Source organism: Mixophyes fleayi, chromosome 3 (assembly GCF_038048845.1).
Source record: "Mixophyes fleayi isolate aMixFle1 chromosome 3, aMixFle1.hap1, whole genome shotgun sequence".
NCBI classification, from domain to species: domain Eukaryota; kingdom Metazoa; phylum Chordata; class Amphibia; order Anura; family Limnodynastidae; genus Mixophyes; species Mixophyes fleayi.
The window spans coordinates 347,382,717-347,404,494 of NC_134404.1; the positions used below are offsets into that span (position 1 = coordinate 347,382,717).

The window sequence follows — 21,778 nt, forward strand, 5'->3', positions numbered from 1 at the left end:
GTACATAGACATATACTACACACATGTCAGGTACATAGACATACACTACACACATGTCAGGTACATAGACATACACTACACGCATGTCAGGTACATAGACATACACTACACACATGTCAGGTACATAGACAGAGGGAAAGACATAGGAATTGTAATTAAATCCACAAACGGAAAGGAATATATTCCCCTGTCAAACTGCTGACAATCTGTTCTGTGCTGTGAGCTCATTTTAATGGCTAAAACAGCCATATAGGAGATCTGCAGAACATTGCTCTGTTCCATCTACCCCCTGACAGATACACAGTGATTTATTCTGCAGATTATTACATTACTGACCTCTCTAGAGATCTGCAGAACATCGCTCTGTCCCATCTACCCCCTGACAGATACATAGTGATATATTCTGCAGATTATTACATTACTGACCTCTCTAGAGATCTGCAGAACATCGCTCTGTCCCATCTACCCCCTGACAGATACATAGTGATATATTCTGCAGATTATTACATTACTGACCTCTCTATAGATCTGCAGAACATTGCTCTGTCCCATCTACCCCCTGACAGATACATAGTGATATATTCTGCAGATTATTACATTACTGACCTCTCTAGAGATCTGCAGAACATTGCTCTGTTCCATCTACCCCCTGACAGATACACAGTGATTTATTCTGCAGATTATTACATTACTGACCTCTCTAGAGATCTGCAGAACATTGCTCTGTTCCATCTACCCCCTGACAGATACATAGTGATATATTCTGCAGATTATTACATTACTGACCTCTCTAGAGATCTGCAGAACATCGCTCTGTCCCATCTACCCCCTGACAGATACACAGTGATTTATTCTGCAGATTATTACATTACTGACCTCTCTATAGATCTGCAGAACATCGCTCTGTCCCATCTACCCCCTGACAGATACATAGTGATATATTCTGCAGATTATTACATTACTGACCTCTCTAGAGATCTGCAGAACATTGCTCTGTCCCATCTACCCCCTGACAGATACATAGTGATTTATTCTGCAGAGTATCTCGTACTTAGAAACCACAACTAACTCAATCTGAATTTAATATCATATTTTACCATTTGAGCAACAGCAGATCATAGGGGAACCTGGGTCCTGTATAAAAATGATTTCAGGAACTGTTACCATAATTGTTTCTGCTGCTGGATCTCACACTCACCCACATGAACCGAGCGGTCGCGCTCCGTCCGACCCAGTCAAACAGGTTGAAAAGCAGAAAACACGACACTGGAATGAAATATTTTCCTGCACAGAAAGAAAATAAATAGTGATTACGAGCGTGATGCCCACAGGGAGGGGGGGGCTCTGAGCGTGATGCCCACAGGGGGGGGGGGGGGCTCTGAGTGTGATGCCCACAGGGGGCTCTGAGCGTGATGCCCACAGGGGGGGGCTCTGAGTGTGATGCCCACAGGGGGGGGGGGGGCTCTGAGTGTGATGCCCACAGGAAGGGGGCTCTGAGTGTGCTGCCCACAGGGAGGTCTGAGTGTGATGCCCACAGGGAGGTCTGAGTGTGATGCCCACAGGGAGGTCTGAGTGTGATGCCCACAGGGAAATCTGAGTGTGATGCCCACAGGGAAATCTGAGTGTGATGCCCACAGGGGGCTCTGAGTGTGATGCCCACAGGGAGGGGGGGGGGGGGGGCTCTGAGCGTGATGCCCACAGGGGGCTCTGAGCGTGATGGGCCATTTGCACTCCATAAAAGGTTTACGTTTTGCACCAGGTCATAGCTGCTGGAGATCCCACACTCTGCGCACTGTAAAAAAATAATTACCTAAGTAATATAATAACAGGCCGTTCCCCTACCCACCTCGCGCCCCGAAACCATAACCACTACCAGTGCTGGACATCCCCGAGAGCACAAGTTATAGAGATCCCTCTTCCCAGCTCTATACAAATTACCAACCCTGTGGGGCCACGGGACTCATGAACTGACAAACCTAGTGGTCCCTGTATAATGGATAACAGTCCCTAGAACAGAACATTGGGGACACCGGGACTGTCTGTATTACATGTGTCCTGAGAGTGAGAGGACACCGGGACTGTCTGTATTACATGTGTCCTGAGAGTGAGGGGACACCGGGACTGTCTGTATTACATGTGTCCTGAGAGTGAGGGGACACCGGGACTGTCTGTATTACATGTGTCCTGAGAGTGAGGGGACACCGGGACTGTCTGTATTACATGTGTCCTGAGAGTGAGGGGACACCGGGACTGTCTGTATTACATGTGTCCTGAGAGTGAGGGGACACCGGGACTGTCTGTATTACATGTGTCCTGAGAGTGAGGGGACACCGGGACTGTCTGTATTACATGTGTCCTGAGAGTGAGGGGACACCGGGACTGTCTGTATTACATGTGTCCTGAGAGTGAGGAGACACCGGGACTGTCTGTATTACATGTGTCCTGAGAGTGAGGGGACACTGGGACTGTCTGTATTACATGTGTCCTGAGAGTGAGGGGACACCGGGACTGTCTGTATTACATGTGTCCTGAGAGAGAGGGGACACCGGGACTTTCTGTATTACATGTGTCCTGAGAGTGAGGGGACTCCGGGACTATCTGTATTACATGTGTCCTGAGAGTGAGGGGACTCCGGGACTGTCTGTATTACACGTGTCCTGAGAGTGAGGGGACATCGGGACTGTCTGTATTACACGTGTCCTGAGAGTGAGGGGACATCGGGACTGTCTGTATTACACGTGTCCTGAGAGTGAGGGGACATCGGGACTGTCTGTATTACATGTGTCCTGAGAGTGAGGGGACATCGGGACTGTCTGTATTACATGTGTCCTGAAAGTGAGGGGACACCGGGACTGTCTGTATTACATGTGTCCTGAGAGAGAGGGGACACCGGGACTGTCTGTATTACATGTGTCCTGAGAGAGAGGGGACACCGGGACTGTCTGTATTACATGTGTCCTGAGAGTGAGGGGACACCGGGACTATCTGTATTACATGTGTCCTGAGAGTGAGGGGACACCGGGACTATCTGTATTACATGTGTCCTGAGAGTGAGGGGACACCGGGACTGTCTGTATTACATGTGTCCTGAGAGTGAGGGGACACCGGGACTGTCTGTATTACATGTGTCCTGAGAGTGAGGGGACATCGGGACTGTCTGTATTACATGTGTCCTGAGAGTGAGGGGACATCGGGACTGTCTGTATTACATGTGTCCTGAGAGTGAGGGGACATCGGGACTGTCTGTATTACATGTGTCCTGAGAGAGAGGGGACACCGGGACTGTCTGTATTACATGTGTCCTGAGAGAGAGGGGACACCGGGACTGTCTGTATTACATGTGTCCTGAGAGTGAGGGGACACCGGGACTGTCTGTATTACATGTGTCCTGAGAGTGAGGGGACACCGGGACTATCTGTATTACATGTGTCCTGAGAGTGAGGGGACACCGGGACTGTCTGTATTACATGTGTCCTGAGAGTGAGGGGACACCGGGACTGTCTGTATTACATGTGTCCTGAGAGTGAGGGGACACCGGGACTGTCTGTATTACATGTGTCTTGAGAGTGAGGGGACATCGGGACTGTCTGTATTACATGTGTCCTGAGAGTGAGGGGACATCGGGACTGTCTGTATTACACGTGTCCTGAGAGTGAGGGGACACCGTGACTGTCTGTATTACATGTGTCCTGAGAGTGAGGAGACACCGGGACTGTCTGTATTACATGTGTCCTGAGAGTGAGAGGACATCGGGACTGTCTGTATTACATGTGTCCTGAGAGTGAGGGGACACGGGACTGTCTGTATTACGTGTTCTGAGAATGAGGGTACATCGGGACTCTCTGTATTACATGTGTCCTGAGAGTGAGGGGACCCCGGGACTATCTGTATTACATGTGTCCTGAGAGTGAGGGGACACCGGGACTGTCTGTATTACATGTGTCCTGAGAGTGAGGGGACACTGGGACTGTCTGTATTACATGTGTCCTGAGAGTGAGGGGACACCAGGACTGTCTGTATTACGTGTCCTGAAAGTGAGGAGACACCAGGACTGTCTGTATTACATGTGTCCTGAGAGTCAGGGAACACCGGGACTGTCTGTATTACATGTGTCCTGAGAGTGAGAGGACCCCGGGACTGTCTGTATTACATGTGTCCTGAGAGTGAGGGGACACCGGGACTCTCTGTATTACATGTGTCCTGAGAGTGAGGGGACACCGGGACTGTCTGTATTACATGTGTCCTGAGAGTCAGGGGACACCGGGACTGTCTGTATTACATGTGTCCTGAGAGTGAGGGGACACCGGGACTGTCTGTATTACATGTGTCCTGAGAGTGAGGGGACATCGGGACTGTCTGTATTACATGTGTCCTGAGAGTGAGGGGACACCGGGACTGTCTGTATTACATGTGTCCTGAGAGTGAGAGGACACCGGGACTGTCTGTATTACATGTGTCCTGAGAGTGAGGGGACACCGGGACTGTCTGTATTACATGTGTTCTGAGAGTGAGGGGACACCGGGACTGTCTGTATTACATGTGTCCTGAGAGTGAGGGGACACCGGGACTGTCTGTATTACATGTGTCCTGAGAGTGAGAGGACACCGGGACTGTCTGTATTACATGTGTCCTGAGAGTGAGGGGACATCGGGACTGTCTGTATTACATGTGTCCTGAGAGAGAGGGGACACCGGGACTGTCTGTATTACATGTGTCCTGAGAGTGAGGGGACACCGGGACTGTCTGTATTACATGTGTCCTGAGAGTGAGGGGACATCGGGACTGTCTGTATTACATGTGTCCTGAGAGTGAGGGGACATCGGGACTGTCTGTATTACATGTGTCCTGAGAGTGAGGGGACATCGGGACTGTCTGTATTACATGTGTCCTGAGAGAGAGGGGACACCGGGACTGTCTGTATTACATGTGTCCTGAGAGAGAGGGGACACCGGGACTGTCTGTATTACATGTGTCCTGAGAGTGAGGGGACACCGGGACTGTCTGTATTACATGTGTCCTGAGAGTGAGGGGACACCGGGACTATCTGTATTACATGTGTCCTGAGAGTGAGGGGACACTGGGACTGTCTGTATTACATGTGTCCTGAGAGTGAGGGGACACCGGGACTGTCTGTATTACATGTGTCCTGAGAGTGAGGGGACACCGGGACTGTCTGTATTACATGTGTCTTGAGAGTGAGGGGACATCGGGACTGTCTGTATTACATGTGTCCTGAGAGTGAGGGGACATCGGGACTGTCTGTATTACACGTGTCCTGAGAGTGAGGGGACACCGTGACTGTCTGTATTACATGTGTCCTGAGAGTGAGGGGACTCCGGGACTGTCTGTATTACATGTGTCCTGAGAGTGAGGGGACACCGGGACTGTCTGTATTACATGTGTCCTGAGAGTGAGGGGACATCGGGACTGTCTGTATTACATGTGTCCTGAGAGAGAGGGGACACCGGGACTGTCTGTATTACATGTGTCCTGAGAGAGAGGGGACACCGGGACTGTCTGTATTACATGTGTCCTGAGAGTGAGGGGACACCGGGACTGTCTGTATTACATGTGTCCTGAGAGTGAGGGGACATCGGGACTGTCTGTATTACATGTGTCCTGAGAGTGAGGGGACATCGGGACTGTCTGTATTACATGTGTCCTGAGAGTGAGGGGACACCGGGACTGTCTGTATTACATGTGTCCTGAGAGTGAGGGGACACCGGGACTGTCTGTATTACATGTGTCCTGAGAGTGAGGGGACATCGGGACTGTCTGTATTACATGTGTCCTGAGAGTGAGGGGACATCGGGACTGTCTGTATTACATGTGTCCTGAGAGTGAGGGGACACCGGGACTGTCTGTATTACATGTGTCCTGAGAGAGAGGGGACACCGGGACTGTCTGTATTACATGTGTCCTGAGAGAGAGGGGACACCGGGACTGTCTGTATTACATGTGTCCTGAGAGAGAGGGGACACCGGGACTGTCTGTATTACATGTGTCCTGAGAGTGAGGGGACACCGGGACTGTCTGTATTACATGTGTCCTGAGAGTGAGGGGACACCGGGACTATCTGTATTACATGTGTCCTGAGAGTGAGGGGACACCGGGACTGTCTGTATTACATGTGTCCTGAGAGTGAGGGGACACCGGGACTGTCTGTATTACATGTGTCCTGAGAGTGAGGGGACACCGGGACTGTCTGTATTACATGTGTCCTGAGAGTGAGGGGACATCGGGACTGTCTGTATTACACGTGTCCTGAGAGTGAGGGGACATCGGGACTGTCTGTATTACACGTGTCCTGAGAGTGAGGGGACATCGGGACTGTCTGTATTACACGTGTCCTGAGAGTGAGGGGACACCGTGACTGTCTGTATTACATGTGTCCTGAGAGTGAGGGGACTCCGGGACTGTCTGTATTACATGTGTCCTGAGAATGAGGGGACACAGGGACTGTCTGTATTACATGTGTCCTGAGAGTGAGGGGACACCAGGACTGTCTGTATTACATGTGTCCTGAGAGTGAGGGGACACCGGGACTGTCTGTATTACATGTGTTCTGAGAGTGAGGGGACATCGGGACTGTCTGTATTACATGTGTCCTGAGAGAGAGGGGACACCGGGACTGTCTGTATTACATGTGTCCTGAGAGAGAGGGGACACCGGGACTGTCTGTATTACATGTGTCCTGAGAGTGAGGGGACACCGGGACTGTCTGTATTACATGTGTCCTGAGAGTGAGGGGACACCGGGACTATCTGTATTACATGTGTCCTGAGAGTGAGGAGACACCGGGACTGTCTGTATTACATGTGTCCTGAGAGTGAGAGGACATCGGGACTGTCTGTATTACATGTGTCCTGAGAGTGAGGGGACACGGGACTGTCTGTATTACGTGTTCTGAGAATGAGGGTACATCGGGACTCTCTGTATTACATGTGTCCTGAGAGTGAGGGGACCCCGGGACTATCTGTATTACATGTGTCCTGAGAGTGAGGGGACACCGGGACTGTCTGTATTACATGTGTCCTGAGAGTGAGGGGACACTGGGACTGTCTGTATTACATGTGTCCTGAGAGTGAGGGGACACCAGGACTGTCTGTATTACGTGTCCTGAAAGTGAGGAGACACCAGGACTGTCTGTATTACATGTGTCCTGAGAGTCAGGGAACACCGGGACTGTCTGTATTACATGTGTCCTGAGAGTGAGAGGACCCCGGGACTGTCTGTATTACATGTGTCCTGAGAGTGAGGGGACACCGGGACTCTCTGTATTACATGTGTCCTGAGAGTGAGGGGACACCGGGACTGTCTGTATTACATGTGTCCTGAGAGTCAGGGGACACCGGGACTGTCTGTATTACATGTGTCCTGAGAGTGAGGGGACACCGGGACTGTCTGTATTACATGTGTCCTGAGAGTGAGGGGACATCGGGACTGTCTGTATTACATGTGTCCTGAGAGTGAGGGGACACCGGGACTGTCTGTATTACATGTGTCCTGAGAGTGAGAGGACACCGGGACTGTCTGTATTACATGTGTCCTGAGAGTGAGGGGACACCGGGACTGTCTGTATTACATGTGTTCTGAGAGTGAGGGGACACCGGGACTGTCTGTATTACATGTGTCCTGAGAGTGAGGGGACACCGGGACTGTCTGTATTACATGTGTCCTGAGAGTGAGAGGACACCGGGACTGTCTGTATTACATGTGTCCTGAGAGTGAGGGGACATCGGGACTGTCTGTATTACATGTGTCCTGAGAGAGAGGGGACACCGGGACTGTCTGTATTACATGTGTCCTGAGAGTGAGGGGACACCGGGACTGTCTGTATTACATGTGTCCTGAGAGTGAGGGGACACCGGGACTGTCTGTATTACATGTGTCCTGAGAGTGAGGGGACACCAGGACTGTCTGTATTACATGTGTCCTGAGAGTGAGGGGACACCGGGACTGTCTGTATTACATGTGTCCTGAGAGTGAGGGGACACCAGGACTGTCTGTATTACATGTGTCCTGAGAGTGAGGGGACATCTGGACTGTCTGTATTACATGTGTCCTGAGAGTGAGGGGACACCAGGACTGTCTGTATTACATGTGTCCTGAGAGTGAGGGAACACCGGGACTGTCTGTATTACATGTGTCCTGAGAGTGAGGGGACATCTGGACTGTCTGTATTACATGTGTCCTGAGAGTGAGGGGACACCAGGACTGTCTGTATTACATGTGTCCTGAGAGTGAGGGAACACCGGGATTGGAATGTGCAAAATGTGTTCTGTGTACAGTACTGAACGAGACCTGAAGGCACGTGGGCACACACGTGACAGTGGTCAACTTTATCAGTGCCCTCTTCAGCTTACTACCTCATTAGTATAATCTCGGTCTGAGAAGTGAGGTCTTGTGTCTGTACACAAGATGAAGCCCATCGGGTTTTGTCTTTAATAAAATTGGCGTTTTAAAAAATGATGGTAAAGCTGCAAGAATCGGTAAATATATCTCAGGGTTTCCAGAATTTGGAGATCCATGCTGAAAATATACAAAATTACATTGGAAAAATAACCTGATCTGCCCCACTGCCTCTGGTAATCTCCCTCTTTATTAAACTGTTTAGCAGTGCTCCTCACAGTGACAGTGATCCTGTCTGTATTACTGAAGCTGCTATGTGTGTTGTGATAGACGCTTCTATCTACACGCTAAGACATGGTCATACATCCTCTCCCTGTGTACCCCGACATACTCACCCCACTGAGACGTTCCGGCAATGGTGGATTTCACATCCGCGGTAACAGAGGGGAATATTCCAATGGTGACTGTGAATACCAGGCAGACGGACAGCGCCAAGACCCAAATCTAGGGACAGACACAGAGTCACAGGACGTACAGAAGACGGACACATTGTGTACATATTGGGGGGACATGAGATGTATGAGGAGTTTTGATGAGTGAGTGCACTGGGGAACCTGTGAGTATGTGTTAGGTGTATATGAGGGCGTCACACATCGGGGTCCTAGCCGCACTTACCATGTCCGCCTCAGTCATCTCACAGATACCCGGGTCCTCCTGGTCATTCCTGACCACCACTTCTTCATTTGCAAACAGACACATACTGTTTGTTCTGCTGCATGGGTGCGACCATCTTGGATTCAGTCAAGTGATCTTTCCAGACCAACCAGATTCAGCATCTGTGATCACATGATCTGTGCAACCAATAGCTATCAGGAACATCCTATTTAAACCTGCTGAGCTCTGCTCATGGCCAGAACGACACTGTCCTGAGGACTGGCTCAGGCGATTCCAGCACTGGCCCTGTAGGGTCATCATCCTGCACTTCCCAAAGTGCTCAGATGTCTGCAGTCCTGGAGAAATATGTATGAGGCCTGCTCATACCTCAGCAAGAACTTTACATCATCCAGTGCTAGGTCTGCAGTACTCGGGGTTAGCACCAGTCCTGGGGCTGGTTCCAGTTTTGTGGACCTGTGTGTGGGTCCCAGGTCTGTGGCTGTCTCACAGTCCTGGGTCCTCCATTCCTGGTCACAGGTCTGAGTTCTGACTCCAGTTCATTCTGTTGTGAGCCTCCGTGTGCTGCACATTCTGAGATCTTAGTCACGGGCTCCAGTTCCGTGTGCCGGGTTACAGGTGCCGGGGTGGAGTTCCCAGGAACAGTTCTAGAATGTTGTAGCGACAGATTCCAGTTCCGTACTCCAGCGCTGGCTCTGATCCTAGACTCCTTCCTGCTACTGCGCCCGGTGCACACCAGATGAGCAGAGGGTGTATCAAGGCCTCAGGTTCTGTCACACTCCTGCTCCAGTAACACCGAAGGGTCCCGAATCGGATCAAGAAAATCAGGCGACCGTGACAAGGAGTAATAATGTGTGAGTATACTGCAGGACCTGTGAGTATGTGTAGTGTGTATGAGGGGTATGGGGGAGTATTAATGAGTGAGTACACTGCGGGACCTCTGACGTATGAGTTGGGTATATATGAGGGGTATCAATGTGTTTTCATACTGGGGGGGGCGTACACGTTATATATAATGTTAGTGGGGGGGCGTACACATTATATAACGTTAGTGGGGAGTGTACACATTATATATATATATAACGTTAGTGGGGAGTGTACACATTGTATATAACGTTAGTGGGGGCCGTACACGTTGTATATAACATTAGTTGGGGGCGTACACGTTGTATATAACTTTTAGTGGGGGGCGTACACATTATATAACGTTAGTGGGGAGTGTACACATTGTATATAATGTTAGTGGGGGACGTACACGTTGTATATAACGTTAGTGGGGGACGTACACGTTGTATATAACGTTAGTGGGGGCCGTACACGTTGTATATAACGTTAGTGGGGGCCGTACACGTTGTATATAATGTTAGTGGGGGCCGTACACGTTGTATATAATGTTAGTGGGGGCCGTACACGTTGTATATAATGTTAGTGGGGGCCGTACACGTTGTATATAATGTTAGTGGGGGCCGTACACGTTGTATATAATGTTAGTGGGGGCCGTACACGTTGTATATAATGTTAGTGGGGGACGTACACGTTGTATATAATGTTAGTGGGGGACGTACACGTTGTATATAATGTTAGTGGGGGACGTACACGTTGTATATAATGTTAGTGGGGGCGTACACGTTGTATATAATGTTAGTGGGGGACGTACACGTTGTATATAATGTTAGTGGGGGACGTACACGTTGTATATAATGTTAGTGGGGGACGTACACGTTGTATATAATGTTAGTGGGGGACGTACACGTTGTATATAATGTTAGTGGGGGACGTACACGTTGTATATAATGTTAGTGGGGGACGTACACGTTGTATATAATGTTAGTGGGGGACGTACACGTTGTATATAATGTTAGTGGGGGACGTACACGTTGTGTATATAATGTTAGTGGGGGACGTACACGTTGTGTATATAATGTTAGTGGGGGACGTACACGTTGTATATAATGTTAGTGGGGGACGTACACGTTGTATATAACGTTAGTGGGGGCGTACACATTATATATATATATATATATATAACGTTACTGGGGGACACAATCGCAGCTACAATAAGGGAATAACAAACCTTTTTCAGGATGTGGAGAATAGATTGTTTCTCGGTGTCTTTGACGCTTTCACCTGACAAAAACGTAGAACATGGATCACACACAGAATACCCCATCTATCCCCCTCACATACACAGAGACCTCATTATATTCTACATACTACATAGATATTACTATGTGTCCTGTATCTGTGAGAGAGTGTAGCACATATGTGGTCTGTTGTAATGAGCAGGACCACAGTGTATGTGCTACCTGGAGGTGTATATGTATATATATATATATATATATATATATATGTATGTATATGTATATATGTATATGTATATATATATATATATGTGTGTGTGTGTGTGTGTGGATAGATAGAGATATTATACATTTACACAAATGTAGAGACACAATATCACAAAGCAGACTTGCGTTTCAGGATTGCACTCTTGCATTGCCATAAATTACCCCTGGGGGGCGGTGTGGAGGGGCGGTGTTACCCCTGGGGGCGGTGTGGAGGGGCGGTGTTACCCCTGGGGGCCAGTGTTACCCCTGGGGGCGTCTATATTGGGTCTCAGTCATAACCCACCTTTTTCTAGTAAGTCTTTCTTCATCTCCACCTCGTTCTGGCCGCTGTTCTTCAGGTTAATCACCGTGTAATAGTGGTAGAAATCCTGCAATACACGTCACATGTTACTGACGGTGATGTACACAATCTCCTCGCACACGCCAATCACATACTTTCTGTGCCTTATATTATTATTACATACTACTCATACTCCTGCTCACATGATCCCGTCTGACCGTTATTACCTGCTGTATCCTGTGACCTACAGCTGACTCTCACATCCACACCCGGTGAGACAACTCTCTGCCTGCAAATCACAGTCCTGATCCACAGTAAGCAGTCAGGGGAACCGGCCACAGTCACCAGCAATGAGGTGCTGCAGCAGCTCTACCAGCTGAGGTGCCGGTGAAGGAGTCTGGTATCTATAGTCTCCTATAACTGTTGTGCAGCTGCAGTCGGCGGTGTCTGGTGGCCGAGTAACACCGGTAGCAGCGGACTGTCTGTACAGAGAGGAGGACAGGGTGGCAGAATCTGCCCATCCATAGCCACATACACCTGGCACATGGGTATATTGGCACCAACAACTCTCCCTCAAATGTGACTCCTACTAATTCTACGTCATCAGATGCGCAGCCGCCTAATGAGCCCAGCGCTACTGAGCGGTATAAAGAGAAGGGAATAAGATGCTACAACACTGCAAATCACAAGATTTCCAGGCTCTGGAACAGAGACTACAGGAGACAGTGAATTCAGAAGTCTATAATATCCGAAAAGATATCTCCCACTTGGACACCAGACTTAATGCCCTAGAGAAACTTCATGAGGCCTCTGGTGACGTCTGAACAAACCTCTGAGAGACTGAACATCAGTGTGTGCTAGAGACACAACAACCTACACAGCAAGAGTGGTCACTACAACATTCCAGAGGACCCCTCTCGGGAGACCCTACACAACTAGAGGTGCAAATAGGTGTGAGCAAAATGCAGCTGCCTCCACTGTGTTACCAACACTTTTATTTCATAAACTTTTCCATCATTATCCTGAAATACTGCTCGGTTTTACCTTGTTTAAGTTTTGTTTTGTTTCTTTAACAATTTGACGTGAGGAGAAGAACTGCGTCCTCCGCCGAAATAAAGGTGCAATCTGAGTCTCATTAAAAATACAGAATAAAAACCGAAGGCCGACAGCTCTGAGCTGGTCCAAAGTTCAAGACCTTCAGTATAGTGTAAATGGCCGGGTGCCCCTAACACTACACCCCTTCAGTTCATTTCCAGAATCTTGCAAATTGAAAATCTGCAATTCTAGGAGAACAAGGAGCCCCCGTCCTCCATCGCCCACACTCCACGCACCTTCTTTCATCACCCTGTGCCAACCTCTGCACCATACACCAAGGCGATGTGCCGTAAATGTAAGAGCACTTGGGAGAGTCACAGCGGAACACAGGTTGATTCTACTCTTTGGCCGCAATGTGCTTCATAAATAACTTTACTTTTTTTTTTTCTTTTTAGTAAATACTGTTTATTGGGACATCGCAAAAGAAACAATAATACGGACACACCATGAATAATAATAAACAAAGAAAGGACAAGTTGTCTTGTGTAGAACAGTATACAAAGGCCACGATAGTTAGTTTAGTTTTGACCTATGGAAAAAAACGACTTTCTAGATACAGTCCTCAGTGATGGACATTTTAACATTTATCGGTGAAATAAGTGAGTAGAGGGGAGAAAAGGGAGCGGTCAGGAGGGACAGGGAGGAGATTAAAGAGAGGAAGTTCACACCAAGACAAAGAGCAGCGAAGGGTAATACCCCCCTAAACAGAGCCTCATCCTATGGTAGATAGTGGCTGATTATGGTAAGGAGTCCGGGGAGCCTAAACTTTCTGGAAGGAAATGGAGGAGCCCCTGAGCATGCTGGTAATATGTTCCATTTGGTAAATGTGCCTCACCCGGTTGCAGACTGATAGGCGTGCTGGAGGTGGTGGTAGTCAGTACTGCTGAAAGGTACTACACCTGCCGGTGGAGAGAACTTAATGTATTGTCTACACCAAAAGTAATTTACTTTATAGACCATCATACAAATCTCTATCTGGCTATTGTAACGTCAGTCCACCATCATACAAATCTCTATCTGGCTATTGTAACGTCAGTCCACCATCATACAAATACTCTCCCATGGTAACCGCTGGGTGATGCACGGAGGTAGCATCGCACTCACCAGTTTGCCAAGTGCCAGGTACGACAGGAGAGCCAGTAAAACGACCGCACAGGCTGTGATAAAATAGCCAAACGCGCTGTCTTCCAGCGAGGAGCCACCTAGGGAGATACAAACTGGAGTTACTGGGAGAAAAGGGCAGATACTGGTTTACTGCGGCCCTGTAGTTACCGATGACACTATAGATCAGACACTTGTGGATATTTGGGGATTTAGCCCTCGGTGATAACCAGACTAGAACACATTGAAGAATTCATGTAACTGTGATAGACGTGGATCAGCCACGAGACGGGGTTGGCAGAAACAAAGGTCGTGTAGAGAAATACTCACTGGCAATAGCACAGATCATAGCGAATGCAGCAAATGTCCCAGCTAGACCCTGACCACTCATGATGGGTGCCGTGTAGCTGGCCGGGAACAGTGCGGCCAATCCAAAGAGACTGCCCTGGAGGAGAGCACCGAATGCTGCAAGAGAGAGAGGAGATAATGGTTAGACACACGCAGTGACATTACATATAGATTACACACTAGTCCATGCTGCATAGTTCTAGTACATTATAACCCATCGGTCCGGTATTACAGAGACGGCTCGGAGAATATATTATATAACAAGTTAACCTGTGCATGATACTCATGCATTCTAGTCAAATCAAGCTACTTAAGGTCTTAAAAAGGTTCTTGTCATGCATTTGGACCTAGCCCAGGCCTCCTCAGGGGAAGAGCGTTACTTCCCGACGCAAGCGCCCTTTTTAATGTGTGTTCATGAGGTAAAATTACCTCACGAAAATGAGTTTGACAACTCAACTTTTTTTGTCAAATAATGTCAGTATACCAAATTTCAGGTCAATTGGATGAGTCATTTCTGAGAAAATAGTTTTTTCCACACACACACACACACACACACACACACACACACACACTAACGCACGCCTCTACACACGTGTGTTCATGAGGTAAAATTACCTCACAAAAATGAGTTTGAGACCTACCAAATTTCAGCCCTTTTTGAATTTTTTTTCCCACACACACTAAGAATTTAGTAGGTCAGTGTATAACTCTGCCCAGCAGGTGGCGCTGCAACTTGGTTTTTTTTTCCACACACACACACACACAGACAGACAGACGCCACTAAGCATTTATATATTAGATAAGGACAGGAAGAAGCATTTCTCAGTGACTGAAATCTCAACAAAGATCCAGTGAACTCTCAGATGTTTCATCCTCACATTATCCGGATTCTCTGTGGAGTTACACGGATCAGCGCACGTCTGTAGTACAAGTCTCCATCATGATAAATACATTGTTCCATGACATTCCCTGTGGTTACAGTATAATAACAATCTGTCATTGGATTGCCAGACATGGACTCATAATCCTGCCCCTCTCAGGTACTTTTTATTGGCGTACGTTCATTCAGTTACATTTCCAGTCCTGAAACAAATTCCTCACATTCATAGCGGTGGTCACAGGGGTCACACTGCAGACTGGGACACGGGGGGTTGCACATAAAGATCAATCTTTTCATTATTATTATCATTTGATGTGAGTTTCTGATTTGCAGATGAAAATAACTGAATATTACACGTTAGATCTGCAGTTGACAGAGAGCTCTGCCGATGGCCGCGGGTGATGTTGGTGCAGTATGATGGTCGGGGCTCATTGGTGAGGAGTCAGCTGGTTGTTGTTATTTCTTTGGTTCGATGTGTGAACACAGACCCTCATAGGGGCATATTTAATAAAGCACGATAGTGCTTTTAACAGGTAATTAGGGTCCCACAGTGTCCTCCGCAAATTTATTAAGGGGGCATCGCAGCAGATATCATGGATATCTGCTGCTTTGCATTCCTCTTTGTTTTTGGGAGCAGTCACCATTCAACAGAATGGTGACTGCTCCTGGCCGCAATCAAGTCCCGAAAAAACATTTTTTTTGGGAACTTGTCATGTTAATGTACCAGCTGCAGCTGGCGTACATCATCCGAATTGAGGAAATCTAATGCTGTCAGCTCTGCTCCGAAGAGCAGAACTGGACAGCGCATGTGTGGAGGGATCACATGATCCCTCCCTGTCACTCACAGCTCTCTCTCTGCAACTATCGTTGCAGAGACAGAGAGGGGATCTGTGTTCTTGGAACTGGACATGCGCAATTGAAGAGTAAGGAGAAGACCCGAAGACAGCGCTTCCGAAGAGGGGGGTAAGTATGATTTTTTTTTTCACAGAAACAGCAGATTATCGGGACTGCTGTTTCTGTACTCCGGTTTTGATAAATTTGAGAAATGAATCAATACTTATCCGTCCGATAAGGATTGATAACCATTTCTCTATTTCAACGTTAAATGATAAATGTGCCCCATAGTGACTGACAGACAGACATAGGGGCATATCCATGCGATAAGGGTTGATAAGTATTTCTCGTTTTGTCCGATAAATGATAAATGTGCCCCATAGACATCAGCCAAGAGAGGCCGCTCAATCCAAGCACTAAATCAAAGAATCCAGGTTATTTTGGTGTCTGAGGCCTGTGTGAGTGGTGGGAAGATGACTCCTCACAGGGGCCGATAGTGATCCTCTGCTGATGGCAGTTACCACCACATCTGGTAATGGTCTGATAGATCTTAATAGGATGATTATCTGACAGGCACCATGACGGACAGACACACACAGCCACAGTGATGGGTGGACAAACAGATACGCACAGTGACGGACAGACAGACACTCCCGGCCACGATGACAGACACATTTTAGCGTTGGGTTGATCTCCCATCACTCACAGTTGATGAAGATGATTTTGATCATGGTTAAGGTGAAAAATGTGACTGGTGAGAAAGAAATCTTCACAAATATGGCGGTCAGCAGGAAGACCAGGAAAATAGCTGCCAGGCTGCCGGCAATTCGGATATTCTGAGGGATCCTAGACAGGGAGATAGAAGTTCACAGTCAGAGTCTATCGGAGCCGTTCCTTCCTGTAATATAACACACCACAAGCACACAATATATACATGTAATCCAGAAGGATCTGTTGTGTTAGTATTTATCTGGAACACTTGTACGCTACAAGAGAAACACAACCTATATATATTAGAAGTACATTAGAAGTTGCTTTGGCATTCCATGCCCTGTATAATATAATTCTGCCCACATGGTTCATGAGGTGACGTCTGATATACGATATATGACAGTTCCTAGGTCGCAGTGCCGTGGTGCTGACGGTGACTTACCTGCGGTGCAGGATAGAGTTGAGGCAGGTGAAGATCAGTAGAGGAAGCATGGCGCATAGTGTCATGACATTGTTGAACTTGCTCTGTAGCTGGGTCCGCGGTGGCTCTAGAGTCCTGGCCTGAGTGTCATTGGTGTCGTATATTTGAGATAAGTCACTGACGGGTGGAGATGAGACGGTGAGACTCTCGTTACCAGCACTGCGATCTAGAGCCATCATCTCGTCCACAGGCTCAGCGAGACGGCTGGTAAAATACTTAGACAGGAGAAGGAGATGATCAGTGAGAAGAACATACCTAGACCTTTGGAGAGAGCACCCACCCTAGATAGGCAGTGAGGAGAAGTCCCATCAGGTAGAGCACATACAATAAGTTAGTGTCCTACCTCCCTTGGTGACATCCCCTAAGGCTTTCTGAGGTCTCTGCATGAACTTATCAGAGTGATGATATTGTTACTGACCTCAGCTTGGTCCTGACCTATCCCTGTTCCTGGCTTCTCCTGATTCAGTATCTGCTGGATCTCACTATCACCTCTACGCAGATGGCGCCAATATCCATCCTCTCCGGATCTCTCACCATCTGTGTCGGCCGTGTTACTGTCTATCTGTCCTCTCATCAGCTCAAACTCAATCTTCCATATGCTGAGCTAATGATATTCCCTCCAGCCAACAGAGCACCTCAATATCTGCTATATATATATATATCTATATAATAAACTCCTCACATTCGCTGTCCTGTGTTCCCACATCCAATCTGTATCCAAATCATGTCACACATCTAAGAAACATTTCCAGAATCCTCACATATCTCACACAAAACGCTGCTAAATCTTTAATTTCATCTTGTATTAACTGTTCCAATTCCCTCCTTTCTGGTGTTTCCCGAATCAGACTCTCACCCCTAAAGTCTATTGTTGATGCAGCGGCCAGATTGATTTTCCCTGTAGAACATTCTTTTCATGCTGCTCCGCTCTCTCAGTGCCGACATTGATGGACTGTATATTATAGAATCTAAAAACATACATTTATTCTCCTGCACTCAACCCTCTGACCCCGAACCTACAAAGCTATGTGCCCGAAGCGCACAGCTCCAATAAGTGCTTTCTTCAAACGCTATCTGGCTGGACCAATATGTGACACTTAACATGTATCAAACTTCTTCGCCCTTATTGGGTGTAAGGTTGCATGCAGCGCCCTCTGACCACTTTGTCTGTCTGTTAATTTACAGTCTTGTTTAATTACTGTTTGTTCCCAGTTGTGAAGCTGCAGAATGTTCTGGCGCGATATAAATACATGTTAATAATAATATACACTGGTCTGACCCTGAATACTCAGACTTCCTTATCTCTCCATGTTGCAGCAGATGTCCTGGCAGCTGATTTTAGTTGTAATACAGAGTCACCGGCTTACCATGGTGGCAGTCATGAAAAAGTTCCATGGCAGCAGGGTGCCGAGTCCGAGCATGAAGAATATTAACCAGACAGCATTGTACCTGTGTGAGAGAGGAAAGTGAGATCACCGGACCCCACCTGTCATTTCCCATCTCCCCACCTCTGACTTCCCATCCCCACCTGTCACTCCTGCCCCCCCACCTGTCACTCCTGCCCCCCCCACCTGTCACTCCTGCCCCCCCCCACCTGTCACTCCTGCCCCCCCCCACCTGTCACTCCTGCCCCCCCCACCTGTCTCTTCCCATCCCCACCTGTCACTCCTGCACCCCCCACCTGTCACTCCTGCCCCCCCACCTGTCTCTTCTCACCCCCACCTGTGGTTTCCTACCCCACTCTGTGACTCCCTGCCCCCCCACCTGTTACTCCTGCCCCCCCCACCTGTTACTCCTGCCCCCCCCACCTGTCACTCCTGCCCCCCCACCTGTCCCTCCTGCCCCCCCCACCTGTCACTCCTGCCCCCCCACCTGTCTCTTCCCATCCCCACCTGTCACTCCTGCACCCCCCACCTGTCACTCCTGCCCCCCCACCTGTCTCTTCTCACCCCCACCTGTGGTTTCCTACCCCACTCTGTGACTCCCTGCCCCCCCACCTGTTACTCCTGCCCCCCCCACCTGTCACTCCTGCCCCCCCACCTGTCACTCCTGCCCCCCCCACCTGTCACCTCTGCCCCCCCACCTGTCACTCCTGCCCCCCCACCTGTCTCTTCCCACCCCCACCTGTCACTCCTGCCCCCCCACCTGTCTCTTCCCACCCCCACCTGTGGTTTCCTATCCCACTCTGTGACTCCCTGCCCAAAACATATAAAAACATGGATCTTTCTTATATGGAGTTATTCCTATACACAACTACATTCATGGAAGGTGCTGTGAAACTCCACTAAAGCGGGATATTCCTTTAAGATATTCTGGGATAGGTGTTGGCCATGTTTCTGAGTGAGTAATCCATACTTGCCAACTTTGGCAGAATGATATCCGGGAGGGGGCTCCGTCATGGGGGCATGGCCGCATGAATTGCCCCATTAGGCCCCAACCCTGTCAAATGTTACCAATATTGGCCTTGGTGATGCAATTATCCCCCACCCCCTTCACCAACGTACAGGGCAGGCTGCGGGAGGCTGCCCTGCTCTCCCGGGAGTCCAGGAGAACTTCCAAGAATTCAGGAGTCTCCCGGACATTCTGGGAGTGTAGGACAAATATGGAGTTGTCATGTGCACTCACCCACACTGCACACTCCATGCATTAAAGTAAATTAAAGTATTAACCCTCGATTAACCAGCTCAGGGCTAGGTAACCTTGTCCATCTGATTGACTGCACATTAATCTTACTGGACCAATAAGCAACTGTGACAGAAAGAGACAGATGGCCCTTTATTAGTGCATCGTTCTCCAGAAGGGGCCCCCAATGTTTAAATGCTGAATAGAACTATTAGATTGCTTAGTAAAGTAAGGCCTTCACTGATAGAGTTTAATATATATATATATATATATATATATATATATATATACATATACACATCTATTCCGCTGCTAGGGTGGATGCCTACTGTACCTGCTGGGCTCTGTCTATAACTGCATGTGGTTTAGTACTGTGTATTGTACATCTGAATGCCATTCAAGCCAAGGGCTACGTTTATTGCCAATCCTATAGCCGGGACAAGACTTGGAGTCCACATGCTTTTAAATAAAACTGTATTCATTAAGCCTTATAGTGACGCTCAGTTGCTCCTCTACGTGGTCTGGATCCTACTGAGACAACTCGGATGACAAGCATCGGAGAAAGAAGAGTCCGTAGGTCCACGTACGTTATATTATCCTAAAGACTTTGTACCCATACCATCACCCCTGGGCCATCACAGAGCCAGGAACACTAAGTGGTCACAGACACTTACCTGTCCTTTGGTGGGTTAGTCATGGCCAATCAGAATATCGCTCTTAATTTCAGCCAGGTATTAAAATTCTGTAGAGGAAGAACAGAGCACTTGATAATTAATGTTCCTTATGTCCTAAAGCCCCGTAAATAAATTATTGGAGAACTGTGACGTTTAATTATACGCCCATCGTTTTACTCTCCAATACCCCAACATGGGACACACATCTGGCAATATTATGGATATATGGTGACGGGTGAATGAGGTAAGTGCCCCAAGGTGAGTGCTCAGCATTAATGAGAGATGCAGGAAATAATAGATAATACAGAGTCCTGGTGTTCCCTCACTCTCCGGACACATGTAATACAGACAGTCCCGGTGTCCCCTCACTCTCAGGACACATGTAATACAGACAGTCGGTGTTCCCTCACTCTCCGGACACATGTAATACAGACAGTCGGTGTTCCCTCACTCTCCGGACACATGTAATACAGACAGTTCCGGTGTCCTCTCACTCTCAGGACACATGTAATACAGACAGTCCCGGTGTCCCCTCACTCTCAGGACACATGTAATACAGACAGTCCTGGTGTCCCCTCACTCTCAGGACACATGTAATACAGACAGTCCCGGTGTCCTCTCACTCTCAGGACACATGTAATACAGACAGTCCCGGTGTCCTCTCACTCTCAGGACACATGTAATACAGACAGTCCCGATGTCCTCTCACTCTCAGGACACCTGTAATACAGACAGTCCCGGTGTCCCCTCACTCTCAGGACACATGTAATACAGACAATCCCGGTGTCCCCTCACTCTCAGGACACCTGTAATACAGACAGTCCCGGTGTCCCCTCACTCTCAGGACACCTGTAATACAGACAGTCCCGGTGTCCTCTCACTCTCAGGACACATGTAATACAGACAATCCCGGTGTCCCCTCACTCTCAGGACACCTGTAATACAGACAGTCCCGGTGTCCCCTCACTCTCAGGACACCTGTAATACAGACAGTCCCGGTGTCCTCTCACTCTCAGGACACATGTAATACAGACAGTCCCGATGTCCCCTCACTCTCAGGACGCATGTAATACAGACAGGCCCAGTGTCCCCTCACTCTCAGGACACATGTAATACAGACAGTCCCGGTGTCCCCTCACTCTCAGGACACATGTAATACAGACAGTCCCGGTGTCCCCTCACTCTCAGGACACATGTAATACAGACAGGCCCAGTGTCCCCTCACTCTCAGGACACATGTAATACAGACAGTCCCGGTGTCCTCTCACTCTCAGGACACATGTAATACAGACAGTCCCGGTGTCCTCTCACTCTCAGGACACATGTAATACAGACAGTCCCGATGTCCCCTCACTCTCAGGACGCATGTAATACAGACAG

General features: G+C 48.4%; 1 protein-coding gene across 1 annotated transcript in view; it reads right to left on the minus strand.

The window, feature by feature from the left end:
- Window positions 1–21,778, minus strand: part of SLC29A1 (solute carrier family 29 member 1 (Augustine blood group)) — a 61,282-nt gene that overhangs the window by 12,869 nt on the left and 26,635 nt on the right. The window contains exons 2-11 of the mRNA XM_075204488.1: window positions 20,399–20,466; window positions 18,470–18,551; window positions 17,064–17,317; window positions 16,617–16,756; window positions 14,179–14,313; window positions 13,852–13,949; window positions 11,656–11,740; window positions 11,099–11,151; window positions 8,748–8,856; window positions 1,199–1,284 (exon numbers count right to left, since the gene is read on the minus strand). Of these exons, the coding sequence (XP_075060589.1) occupies window positions 1,199–1,284; window positions 8,748–8,856; window positions 11,099–11,151; window positions 11,656–11,740; window positions 13,852–13,949; window positions 14,179–14,313; window positions 16,617–16,756; window positions 17,064–17,317; window positions 18,470–18,551; window positions 20,399–20,421 (1,065 nt within the window). The 5' untranslated portion in view covers window positions 20,422–20,466. The remainder of the gene's footprint in view (window positions 1–1,198; window positions 1,285–8,747; window positions 8,857–11,098; window positions 11,152–11,655; window positions 11,741–13,851; window positions 13,950–14,178; window positions 14,314–16,616; window positions 16,757–17,063; window positions 17,318–18,469; window positions 18,552–20,398; window positions 20,467–21,778) is intronic.